The 14,236-nt window shown below is 47.3% G+C and overlaps 1 protein-coding gene across 1 annotated transcript; it reads right to left on the bottom strand.

Moving 5' to 3' along the window:
- Positions 1-1,842: 1,842 nt before the first annotated feature.
- Positions 1,843-3,570, bottom strand: LOC143413331 (uncharacterized). Its single transcript, XM_076876159.1, has one exon. The coding sequence runs from the start codon at positions 3,568-3,570 to the stop codon at positions 1,843-1,845; it is 1,728 nt and encodes a 575-aa protein (XP_076732274.1).
- Between the last annotated feature and the right edge of the window lie 10,666 nt (positions 3,571-14,236).

Here is a 14,236-nt window from a genome sequence, read left to right on the forward strand (position 1 = left end):
AAAAGAGAAAATGAAGGTTCAGTGATGCTTAAAAGGAGATAGTTCTCATTCATTTATATTAAATTTAAAAAGCCGTTGCTTTTTGTTTAAATGCACAATTGAACAAAGGGTGTGGCAAAGTGCACTGCCATAATGATTTGACAAAGGAGGAGATGAGTGTCTGAATGTTCATGTAAAAATATAAAAACACCCAATCCTGCGCTCATCTGTTCAGTATATAAATTGTAGAAGTGCTCTTCAGGTTTAGTATCACAGTCCAGGGAAACTAATCTGACTGTGTTTTGGATAAAGCAAGTGTCTTGTAGTGGAAAGAGACAAATTATGAGGGACATTTCTAAAGGGAAAAAAAAATCCCACAAACCTTAAAGTGCACTTGAAAAGCTCACACAAGAAGGCTAACATAGCTTACCTTGAGAAGGTAAGGGAGCACGCTCAACCCTCATCCCCAGAAAACAGAAGCTAACCCCAGGCAAGGCAGTGTGATGCATCCCGAGACAACAGGACTGGGATATCTACATAACTGTGTGAGTCAATTGCCTTCAAAAAGTTTATCAATTCACTTGAACCAAAATTACGAACACCCAGTGCTGCAAGAGTTAATAGTCTCATTGGGGCCAAGATATACATTTTATAGTTGCCTGGTATCAATGGTTGTTCATCTGCCTTTATTTATTTATGTATTTATTTATTTAAAGAACCCATAGGTGGGAATGTGAGTTGTCTGTCTCTGCGTGTTAGCCCTGCGACAGACAGGCGACCTGTCCAGGGTGCAGGGTATGGTAGCTGGAATAGCAACATACCCAAGGATAAGCAGAAGAGAATGACTGATATTGTCATGGTTCGGCTGTGTGGCAGGCAGGAGAGGACCCAAACGCAAACTCACAGAGACAAAAACGTAAACTCAAAACACAGCTTTAATGCTGGCATAAAGTGAAACACAAAAAACAGTACTAAACTTAATCTGGGGAGACTAAAGTACAAGGAGCCACAGGGAAAAATCACACAGCTATGAGGGAGACTACGACACAGAACTGAGGGAGACGCAGACCTAAATACACAGAGGGTTAACGAGGGAAGTGGAAGCACATGGGGAACACAGGTGACACCGATAATCATAACGAGACACGGCAGGAGTGAACACAACACCGACGGGAGACGGGTAAAGTAAAACAGGAAGTACAGAGGTTCAGATAGGAGGAGAGAGAACACAGACATAACGGGCAGGGGAAACATGGAATAAACACAAAGAGAGACGAGGGCTCATAAATACACAGAGGGGCACACAGGGGGTAAGAGTCACGAAGGGAAAACACTTAGGGAACAACACAACAGGACAACTCAGGAAACATGGCCTAAATAAGGAACGAAATACAAAAATACAAGGAACTAAGAATACTGGGCCCACATGGCCCGGGACCATGACATCACCCCCCCCCCAAGGGCTGGCACCAGACAGCCCAAACACAGAAAAACAAAACCAAACAGAAAACGACCCAGGGCGGGCGGCGGGGGCCCAGGACGGAGGGCCCGGAACAGAAAACAAAAGATCACAGCAAACACCGGAGCCCAAGAAAAACAACCCAAAAACACAGTGCAGTTCAGGGGGCCGACCATGCGGACGGCAACGGCGGCGGCGAAGGAGACGACGGAGCATTTCAGGAGGCCGGCCGCGCGGAAGGCAGCGGAAGGCAGCGGAAGGCAGCGGAAGGCAGCGGCGAAGGAGACGACGGAGCAGTTCAGGAGGCCGGCCGCGCGGAAGGCAGCGGCGGCGGCGGCGGCGAAGGAGACGACGGAGCAGTTCAGGGGACCGGCCGCGCAGAAGGCAGCGGCGGCTCTCCAGTATTAGGTGTGTTGGCCATGGCCCGGTGGGCACAGGACCAGACGAGGCGGGACCAGACGAGGCGGGACCAGACGAGGCGGGACCAGACGGTGACGAGGCGGGACCAGACGAGGCGTCGCTGCAGAGGCTGAGGCTGGACCAGGCGACGGCGAAGCAGGAGCTGAGGCTGAGGCCGAGGCCGGACTGGGCGAAGCACAGGCCGACGCCGGACCGGGTGTGGGTGTGGGTGATGCGGGGGCCGGACCCGGCGATGCGGGGGCCGGACCAGGCGATGCGGGGGCCGGACCAGGCGATGCGGGGGCCGGAGCTGGACCAGGAGGAGCAGAAGCCAAAGTCGAAGCTGGACCAGACGAGGACGAAGACTCTGAGGCTGGGCCAGGCGAAGATGAAGCTGAAGCCGAAGCCGGAGCCGGACCAGGCGAAGCACAGGCTGGAGCTGCAGCAGGTGAAGCACAGGCTGGAGCTGCAGCAGGCGAAGCACAGGCTGGAGCTGCAGCAGGCGAAGCACAGGCTGGAGCTGGACCAGGCAAAGACGTAGACGGAGACACGGAGGCCGCAGCTAGCGTGGGTGAAGACACGGCTGCTGCAAACATGGACGAGGCTGCCGGTGAAGCAGCTGGTGGCTGAACGGGCCCCTCGGACCCTCCAGCGGAGATGAGGAGGTGCTGGCCGGGCTGGGCAGAGCCGCCAGCAGAGACGAGGAGGTGCTGGCCGGGCTGGGCAGAGCCGCCAGCGGAGACGAGGAGCTGCTGGAGGGGTCCTCCTGAACCCCCAGCGGAGACAGATGCAGAGCCAGCAGGTGCAGAGACTTCTGGCTGAGGGGACGCTAACTGTAGCTGCACAGGGCACGCAGTCGGCTTAGGATGCAACGGCTGGGGCTGTGCAGGGCAAACAGTCTGTCCAAAGTTTGTCAGCACCACGCAGTCCTCAGCTGGCGGAGAAAGCTCACAAAGGCTTCCAGCTGAGGTTGGCAGTGTCTGAATGGGTTGCTGAGCGATTAACTCGGCTGGTGACTGAGCTAACTGAACTAGAGACTGAGCTGGTGACCAAACAGGGAACTGGGCTGATAACTGAGCCAATGACTGTGCTGAGGACAGGAGTGCAAGTTGTAGTTGTGGTTGTCGTGATGGTGGAACAGCAGGTAGTTGAACTGGTGACTGAACAGATGACTGACTCTTGGCTGCTCTCCTCCGAGGGACAGGAACGGGTGCTGGGCCTGGCCGAACACCAGTCATCCCCACCCGAGAAACAGATACGGGTGCAGGGACGAGCTGGGCTCTGGCTGCCTTTACCCTGGGGGCCGGTGTAGGTGCAGGAGCTAGCTGGACCTCTGTCGCTCCCACCCGAGGAACTGAGATGGGTGCAGGAGTCGGCAGGGTCACGGCTGACCTCACCCGGGGAACCGGGACAGGAGCAGGCAAAGGCTGGGTGTCCATCAGCCCCACCCGAGGAGCAGGTACGGGTGCCGGGATGAACGGAGCCTTTGCCAGACTGGGGACAGAAGCAGGGACCAGCTGGACCTCAGCCACCCTCTCCCAAGGAACTGATACGGGTGCGAGGGAAAGCTGGGCCTGCGCTGCCCTGGGTACAGGAACTGGAGGTGGAGAGCGAAGCACAGGAACAGTAACAGTCACTGGGTGAACCAAGTTGGTGGAGCCAAACACAGTTTCAGTAAACAGAGACTTATGGTGGGCTGGTTCTCGCAATCCTGCTGTACTTAAGTTGTCCATGACATAATTAGCAGTTTTAGAAAGAGTGAGTTCAAGAGTAGCCACAGGTACAGGAGAACTCACACAAGCAGCGTCTGGATGAGCTGGATGTGAAACAACACTACACACAGTCGTACAGGATGTAGTCCGAGACGTAGTGCACACAGAGTCCGTGAAACCTGGCCGAAAAGCATGGCGCACAGAGTTAAACTGACATGACCAGGGAACAGAAAAGTTAACCTGTGCAACCAGCTCTGCAGTGCTCAAACCAAAATCTTTTGCCAGTCTATGTATAGCAGATGAAACCTTGCGGCTCTTAACCTTAGCAGGCATTGAATACACAGTTTCCAGGAGTCCACGAGAAAAAACAGAAACAGACTCCTGCTTAGCAGGCACGAGAGAAGGTGAGGTTACACAGGTAAAGTCCGAGTTAACACTTTCAAGTTGTGGCACAGAAAAAACCACAGCCTGAGAAACTGATGGAGCAACACTGGGAGTCACAGATACAAGAGCTGGTTTGAAGATTAAACTGTTCACAGCAGAGGAATGGATAATAGTCTCTGTCACCTGGCTCAGGCAGAACGCTAGGAGCAGACGTTAAATCGGCTTGCTCAGCAACACAGGTCTCATTCTCAGTAACTCTTTGAGGAGCTGAGAGAGCAATGGCTGGTTGAGGAGTTGGCTGAGAAATATCAGGGATGTCTAAAGACAAAATAGGCTGGAACATGAAACAGTCACTAGGAGGAGCATTAGCTATTGAACACACAGTTTCAGGGGGCATGTGTTTCTCAGCATGCACTGTTACATCTAGAGCTGATGATACTGATGGTGTGTGGCTGAGCTCAGACTGGGAAACCTCAGAATCCAAAGGCTGAGTAAAACAGTTCTGCGGGGCTACAATGCTGGTAGCAGAATGTAGGAGAGTCTGGTGTGGAATAACAGTCTTAGGTTCAGCTATCTCTACAGGTGACACATTCATATCAGCTAAATCAAAGAAAATACTGGGCTCAAAAACACAAAGGTTACTAGCGAGAGCAACCGGTGAATGATCTGACACTGAGGTGCCTCGCTGTATTGTGTCTCTGGAGTCCAAACAAAAGGTGACAGAATTATCCGAGTCAGGTAACACAACGGCGGGGAAAACGGAGCCACTCACAGTAGTGCATAGGTCATGAAGTTCGGGTTCCGAAAACTTGGGCGGAGTGTGTGACGCACAGTCACTCTCTCCCACAGGTGCAGCCCGCTCAGCGGTACTGGCGCGACGGCGGCGTGAACGCCGTTTTCGCCGAGAGGGGGAAGGAGATGAGCCAGGCCGCGAATCCTCCAGCGGACCGGGCTGAACGTCCTCCGACCCCTCACACTGGAGAGGCAGCTCCGGGCGGACTCCTACGGTGGAAACGAGAAAGTCCCGGATGTGGGGGCGCAGCGCGCCGAACAGCCACGGGAGTCCGGACACCATCCGCTGTAGACGGACGGCTACGACCTCCCGGTGTTCGTCTCCTGGCAGCGCCTCCCACTCCTGACAGTGGTACTCCACCGTATAGATCAAATCCTCCCGGAGCTAAGCGGAGGGGTTGTGAGTCGCTGGGTCCATGTCGTGGTCGTAGTCTGGCATAAAGTGAAACACAAAAAACAGTACTAAACTTAATCTGGGGAGACTAAAGTACAAGGAGCCACAGGGAAAAATCACACAGCTATGAGGGAGACTACGACACAGAACTGAGGGAGACACAGAACTAAATACACAGAGGGTTAACGAGGGAAGTGGAAGCACATGGGGAACACAGGTGACACCGATAATCATAACGAGACACGGCAGGAGTGAACACAACACCGACGGGAGACGGGTAAAGTAAAACAGGAAGTACAGAGGTTCAGATAGGAGGAGAGAGAACACAGACATAACGGGCAGGGGAAACATGGAATAAACACAAAGAGAGACGAGGGCTCATAAATACACAGAGGGGCACACAGGGGGTAAGAGTCACGAAGGGAAAACACTCAGGGAACAACACAACAGGACAACTCAGGAAACATGGCCTAAATAAGGAACGAAATACAAAAATACAAGGAACTAAGAATACTGGGCCCACATGGCCCGGGACCATGACAGATATGATGAAACTGGGATTTTGTTACACTTAATTTTTGCAAACACAACTAAAACTATAACTGAAACTAATCAAAACTAAACTGAAACTAAGGATTTTCAAAAAAATAAAAACTAAACTAAACTAGCAAACAATTGGTATTTCATAGTTCAGCAATACTGATCAATCTAATAAACTTAGACCTACACCATCCTCCCTATTCTGGTATTTTAAAGAGTACTTAGCGTAAATATTAAGCAACCTAACTAATAGGGTTCCAACTCCCAGCAACAACAAAAATAAATAAATAAAAAATAGGGAACCACCCCTCACGCGCCACCTCATGATGCTTAATCGACGTAATCAACCTTAATTTGATGCAGTGTGAAAAAAAATGCACAGAAATCAATTATTTTTCAAGAAATATTAAATAGATTCAACATCTTTCTTCAACAAAATTGCAGACTGCACAGATGGTACCTTCCCAAAGGAAAAAGTACTATAGCTTACTAGGGTATATATATTAGACTTAATAGTCACTATATACAGTAATTGACTTCTATTCATTTTACATCAAATTAAAACTTTGTGTGTCAGATAATTATTTATTAAAAGCTAGACATTTTAAATGAGAATAAGAAAGAAAAGTATGTCTTTGTGCCCCCTTTTCCCAGTTAATGCCATATCGGCCCCCCTGGCTAAACTTTGCTAGATCCGCCCCTGCACAGTTACCAGCGTCAGCTACGTAGAAAAAGATCCTGGTGTAGAAAGTAATATTAAATAAATTCTAACAACAGCTTATCAAGCTTAAACGTGCTGCTGTTGTTCAGCCGCTGGTTTCCTCTTTCTGGTGCAAAGTGGGCCAAAAACAAAGACGGACTCGCGACAGAAAAGCCGATCAGCTGATCATTTAAGCAGTTTCACGATTGAATTAGCAGCCGGAGAGCGAGAGGCAGTCGCTCGTTAAGCTTAACATGGGAATGCTTTACAAACATTCAGAGATGGACTTACACACTAACCAGCACAACAGCTGCACCAACCACGACAACTGCTGCACAAACCACGACCACTGCCACATCAACAAGAACAACAGCTGCACCAGTGACCACAGTTGCTACACCAATGACAACCACTACTGCACCAACCACCACCATCTCTGCACCAACCTCAACCACTGCTGCACTAACGACCACAGTTGCTTCACCAATAACAACTGTTTCAACCATGAAAACTACTACACCAACCACCACAACAGCTGCATCAACCATGACCAGTGCTGCATCTACTACCACAACAGCTGCAGCACACAGCACCACAACAACCTCCCCAGATGCTACAGCAACTGTAGCATCAACCACTACAACAGCTGCACCAATCACGATCACTGCTGTATCAATCACCACAACAATACTAGCACCAATCAGCACAGCAGCTGCACCAACCACCACAGCACCAACAACAACAACCACCACAACAACAGCTTCCCCAACCACAACCCCTGCTGCCCCAACCACCACAACAGCTGCGCCGACCACAACAACTGGTGAACCAACCATTACAACAATAGCTTTACCAACCACCACATCAACAGTTTCTCCTACCTCAGCCACTGGTGCACCAACCACCACAACACTTGAATCAACCACAATAACAACTGTTTCAACCATGACAACTAGGGATGGGTATCGAAGAACCGGTTCCCACTGTTTCAATCCCTTGGAATTGTTTGCCATTTTTGCAAACGATTCCCTTATCGATTCCAGTTGCCCCGAATGACGTCACCACGTTGCGGAGCGTCATTTACCTGGCAGGAAACACGGCGCGTAAGCGGCTCAAACGCTCAAAAGTTTGATTATACTTTACGAGAACGGATGACAATAGGGCAACTTGCAATACTTGAAAAGTAGATACTTCATTTAAGGGAGGAAACACTACGAATATGCAAAAGCATTTGCTCACAAAACACGTGATAACCTTAAATGAATGTCATGTTTTTAATTCCGCTCCGGACTCGTGAATTTCAGCCCAGCAGCAGCGGTAATGTTTGCACGTCCTCTCCCGTTAATGCGGCAGGTAAATAATCAACTAACAGTGCATATTATGTTAGCGCGATCTGCCTTATTACAAAACCTGCCATTACTGTGCATTTAGCTGACCGTGATGAGAGAGACAGAGTCTGGCTGGCTCAGATGCTGGTAGTTCTCCCTGCAGTCTACCGGTAGCGTCTCCTTTCAGGCCAGGATAGACGAATGTCACCGAGCAGTGACTAAGTTTGTGGTAAAAGGCTTGAACCCATTTGCCACAGCAGATGCCCCCAATTTTCGGTAAGTGAATGTGTTTAATTGTAGGCAGGGAAATTACTGGATATTCTTGTGTAATTGCTACTGAATAATTTATGTTATACTTTGTTATTGCTACAGAAGAATATTTATTTTATTATTTTACATTTACAATTTTTTTTCCTGGGGACCCTGTGACACCCCTTTGAAGAGCCGTAGGCTGTGGATCTCTTAAGATCTCACTGTTGGTGTTTGTAAGGCCATGTTACTCCTAAATTTCTATCTTGTTCAAAGAGAAGATTTGTTCAAAGAGAAGTTCTAAGCTAATCGAACTTAGTCTTCTCCTTTTTTAAAAAGAATCGTTAAACAGAATCGAAAATGGAATCGGAATCGTGAAAATCTTATCAATACCCATCCCTAATGACAACTACTACACCAACCACAACAACAGCTGCATCAACTACAACAATAGCTGTACCAACCACCACAGCACTAACAACCTCTGTCAGTGCGCCCCAGGGTGGCTGTGGCTACAATGTACACTCAACAAAAATATAAACGCAACACCTTTGTTACTGCTCCCATTCCCCATGGGATGGACGTAGAGACCTAAAATTCATTCCAGATACACAATATAACCATCCCTCCCAAACAGTGGTCACAAATCAGTCCAAATGTGTGGTAGTGGGCACATTTGCTATATTGAGATAATCCATCCCACCTCACAGGTGTGCCACATCAGGATGCTGATCTGACAACATGAGTAGTGCACAGGTGTACCTCAGACTGCCCACAACAAAAGGCCACCCTGGAATGTGCAGTTTTGTCTCACAGCAAAATGCCACAGATGCCACAAGCAATGAGGGAGCGTGCAATTGGCATGCTGACAGCAGGAATGTCAACCAGATCTGTCGCCCGTGCACTGAATGTTTATTTCTCAACCATAAGCCGTCTCCACAGGCGTTTCAGAGAATATGGCAGCACATCCAACCGGCCTCACAACCGCAGACCTCGTGTAACCACAACAGCCCAGGACCTCCACATCCAGCAGGTTCACCTCCAAGATCGTCTGAGACCAGCCACCCAGACAGCTGCTGGAACAATTGGTTTGCACAACCAAACAATTTCTGCACAAACTGTCAGAAACCGTCTCAGGGACGCTCAACTGCATGCCCGTCGTCCTCATCGGGGTCTTGACCTGACTCCAGCTCGTCGCCGTAACAGACTTGTGTGGGCAAATGCTCACATTCGATGGCGTCTGGCACGTTGGAGAGGTGTGCGCTTCACGGATGAATCATGGTTCACATTGTTCAGGGCAGATGGCAGCTGAGAATGTCCCAGTTCTTGCATGGCCAGCATACTCACTGGACATGTCACCCATTGAGCATGTTCGGGATGTGCTTGACCGGCGTATACGACAGCGTGTAGTGGAGTGGACCAACATTCCACAGGCCACAATTGACAATCTGATAGACTCTATGCAACGATGTGTTGCACTGCATGAGGCAAATGGTGGTCACACCAGATACTGACCGGTTCTGGGTCCCCAGACCCCCAATAGCGCAAAAAACTGCACATTCCAGGGTGGCCTTTTGTTGTGGGCAGTCTGAGGTACACCTGTGCACTACTCATGGTGTCAGATCAGCATCCTGATGTGGCACACCTGTGAGGTGGGATGGATTATCTCAATATAGCAGATGTGCCCACTACCACACATTTGGACTGATTTGTGACCACTGTTTGGGAGGGATGGTTATATTGTGTATCTGGAATGAATTTTAGGTCTCTACGTCCATCCCATGGGGAATGGGAGCAGTAACAAAGGTGTTGCGTTTATATTTTTGTTGAGTGTAGCTTGCCATCACCAGTGTGTGAATCTGTGTGTGAATGGGTGGATGACTGGATATGTAAAGCGCTTTGGGGTCCTTAGAGACTAGTAAAGCGCTATATAAATACAGGCCATTTACCATTTACCATTTAACACCAACCACAACCACTGGTAAACCAACCATTACAACAACAGCTTTACCTACCACCACAACAACAGTTTCTCCTACCTCGACCACTGTTGCATCAACCACCACAACACTTGCTTCAACCACAATAACAACTGTTTCAACCATGACAACTACTACACCAACCACAACAACAGCTGCATCAATTACAACAATAGCTGCACAAACCACCAAAACTGCTGCACCAACAATGACCACTGCTTCAATAACAACAAGCAATGCATCTTCTATTAAAATGAATGTAATTTCTTCTGTTTTTGGAGTCCTTCTCTTTATCCTCTATTAATAAAAGGAAAATCACGCATGGAAACCCACGAGACCCCTAAAAAATTGTGAAAGGACCTATTGATACACAACCTGTCACGGTTTGCCAGGGCAAGCCGTGTGGAATTATTTAGGATCAGGACGCGGCAGCTCTGGTGCAGGTGAGTATTTATTAACGAAGGAAATACAAACAACAAAGGCACTGGGAACATGAAACTAGAACCAAAACTGGGTAAAACTAACAAAACAAACCAGAAACAAAGATGCAGGGAGGTCCGGGGAAATACACATGGAGAGATGCAGGGAGACCGAGGGGAAACAACACAGACAAACCAGCAAGTACCATGACAGAAGACACAACTTAAATACACTCAGAGAACACAGGGAGATTACACACCGGTGGGGAACACAACTGGGAGTGATTAACGTGACGAGACTAGGGAGGCAAACTGAAAACATTCACATAAGACGCAGACCTTCACAATAAAACAGGAACTTACACATGAAAGGACACAAACTAAGAAACGCGGACTAGATACAGGAACACACGGGCAAAACAGAGTGAACACTAAACAGAGGAAGAACAGAACCAAAATCGCAAGAAGAGAAAACACAAAACGCTGGGTCAAAAGGACCCAGGATCATGACACAACCCGTTTACTTCTACTTGTCTTGTATAGTTGGGTTTTTCTTACATCTTATCATATTTAAGTGTCTCGGTAAAAGTGGAGAAATATTTAAGACACTATTATCCTTTTCCAAGTGACTTTAAAAATGTAATTGTTTACATAATGTTTTAAATACAAATATATTTATTTATCTATTTATTAGAGTCATTGTTTAAATGTGTTAAATAAATGTAGTAGTATGCAATGCTATGAGTACAAATAAACATCTATATACTGTACCCATAACTAGTGATCTGGAAAATGTTTGTCATAACTTAATATATCACCAGTGTTCTATTCCTAAAAAAGAAAAATTAAATGATATAACTATTCAGGACAGCACTTCTAAAACTAGTGCCACCAATAACACCAAAAAACAAAGCAAGAAAACAACCAACTGTGACAGTAATGAAGATATAATATATCTGACATAAGGATGGACTTATTTGTGCAACATTCTCATTGATGAGAAGTATAGGAGACAAAAAACAAGCTATGACAATATTTTTGGTTTCTATAATATAATATGAATGTCACTTATTTTCTTGAGTTTTCTCAAATAAGGTCCCACATTTTACAGTTTTTTTCAATCGCTAACAAGCGCCTACCCATACTTCAGATACTTTTTCTAAACCCTTAACACAGACTCACACCTACAAAACACAATTGGCCAAATGGATAATTTTCTTCTCAAAAATACATTTTGTTAAATATATATTAACTCTTCATTTCAAAATAGAACACATCTTTCTCTGCACACACTAACTGTACAAAAACACTATAAATCTGACTCAAAATGAAATTAGTCTGTCAAAGAATAACACTTGTTTTCACTTCACAAGGTACATGCAGTCAATCAAAGTACACCAGGTTTCAAAATACTGGCTATTATTGACATTACAAAAACTGCATAGACTTTTATGTTTCAGTTTTACAGGTATTTGCATGCGAAACATGCAATCCACCATTTTGACACCAGAAATGTCTTGGTTGGTAACTGTATGTCCACATGTACAGTAATGTTCACATTCAAAAGCATTCCAGTAAAAAGCAAACAAGTTTTTGTTTCTTTACTGTTTACTACAGGAGGTACAGTAGAAACACGGTATGATAGGACAGAGAAAGTTTTACAGTATTGCTTACAGTGAACAAAATATCCATGAAACACACAAGAGCATTCTGAACAAAAAAACAACAGCAAAAAGCCAAGATAAAAAGGGGGGGAGGGGGAGGGGGGCTAAAAAAAGGCAAAAAATTTGCATCTAATCTCTGCGATCTTCAGGGTTAGGCCACATGTTTTCATCAACATCACATCTGATGTTATCCAAGTCGATGCACCTGGGATAAAACCGCCTGGTATGTCGGATCCACCCTTGGCAATCGTCAACTGTGATGTCCCTGGAGCCAGCATCCATGGCTTCAAGGGGGGACATCTGGTCATGTGGCTGATGGTCATAAACCTTCCACCTCCATGCAGAAAAGAACTCCTCTATGGGGTTGAGGAAAGGTGAATAGGGTGGAAGGAAGAGACTTACCAGTCTTGGGTGGACTTCAAACCATGTTGTTATTGCTTGCGAGTGATGGAAAGCCACATTGTCCCAGGTAATTACAAAGGTCCTCATGTTTTCACCCTCCTGACCCTGCTCTGGAACCAGGCGCTGGTGGAGATCATTGAGAAAGGCAAGCAAGCGCTCTGTATTATAGGGTCCAACCTGACATCTGTGAAGGAGTAATCCTGCATTTGCAATTGCTGCACACATGGTAATGTTTGCCCCTCTCTGTCCTGGCACATCAACTGTGGCCCTTTTTCCAATTACATTTCGTCCACGTCGACGCCTTTTGGCCAGATTGAATCCTGCCTCATCGATGTATATGAATTCATGAGGGGCCTGGTTGGCCTCCAATTCCATAACTCTCTGAAACAAAGTTTAAGTAAGTCATGTTATTACTGTATACCATATTGTACTGTAACCTAGTATTGTGTAGGTTACCTACTTGCAAAGTGCAAAGCTTATAGAACTGGACATTGGATTGAATATACACTATACCTGGACATATTGTCGTCGTAGCTCCTTGACCCTCTCACTGTTCCTCTCAAAGGGAACAGTGTAGAGCTGTCATGGTCCGTGGTCCTGTGTCTGTGGAATGCGTGATGCTCGGGTAGCCACACCCCCGGGCTGGGTCATCACCAGCACACCTGCTCTCCATCACGGTGACTACACGGAGATCTACTTAACCCGGCGCTGACGGATGCTTCACGCCAGTCCGTTAGTCATCCCCACAGTGGTAACCAGACTTCCACGAAAAGCGTGCATTCTCTGCTGGTTTGGAACTGTGTTTAACCTGCCTACTTCTGTCCAGGTTTCTACTCGGCGTCTGCTACCTGCCTGTCCTCCGGCTCAACTGGATCTCGCGGTGCTCACCTGGCCCACTCACCATTTCCACGGACTTCCTGCCCCCACGGACTGCCACACTTCCCTCCCGAGCTCCCACGGTCCCGTTCTATCGTAAGCCCCCTACTCTAACTCAGTCCTGATGTGTTTTCCCCGTTTCCTGGCTCCCTAGTAATCATCTCCCCTTTCTATTGCAGCCCCCCACCGTCCCGATCCCAGCTTCCTCGTGTCATTGTTTCCCCGGTTTTTTAGTTTCCTGTTTCGCTCTCTAGTTTCCCCGGGTCGCCTTTCGTTGTTACAATAAAGTGTTTTTCTGTCAGTGCGGAGTCTGCGCCTGGATCCTTTCGTGCCCGCGCACCACGGCTCATGACAAAAGCTGCTTCATCCGCACTCTGTGTTTGGACAATGTCCGCGTAATGGTTGTGAGGCTGATTCTATCGATATTGTCAAATATCTCATGGTCCGCCACAATTCTAGTTTGAATTTCACGCAGTTTTATTGCATTATTTGCAGTAACCATTTCTACAATGGCAAGCTCCTGATCATTACTGAGGAGCTTTCCTCTTCCCCCAGAGGGTGGAAGACGTTGCATTCTTTAGAAAGACAAAAAATTCAACATATGCATTACTGTATGACCATATTGACAAGTGAGAATAGAAACAATCCATGTAAAATGCAATACTTACCTGTTGGTTTGTTGAAAGATGCGTATAATGGAGGCAACCGTTGACCGCCTCAAATTGGGCTGCACTCTTTCACCAGCCTCTCTTAGTGAAAGACCATGGTTGATTACATGGTCAATGATAGTGGCACGAATTTCATCACTGACTACTGTTCTTGCAGCCCTTGGAATGCCACCACCACGCATTCTTACACCTCTACCTTGCCCTCTCCTTGGGCCTGCTCTTCTCCCTGGGCCCCTTGCTCTTACTCTTCCTCAACCAGACATTACAGTGTTTGTCTTTTTTTTGTTTCCAA

Source organism: Maylandia zebra, linkage group LG17, assembly GCF_041146795.1.
Source record: "Maylandia zebra isolate NMK-2024a linkage group LG17, Mzebra_GT3a, whole genome shotgun sequence".
NCBI classification, from domain to species: Eukaryota; Metazoa; Chordata; class Actinopteri; order Cichliformes; family Cichlidae; genus Maylandia; species Maylandia zebra.

Coding starts and splice junctions, on each gene's coding strand:
- LOC143413331 (XM_076876159.1), bottom strand. CDS start 3,570: ATGGACAACTTAAGTACAGCAGGATTGCGAGAACCAGCCCACCATAAG.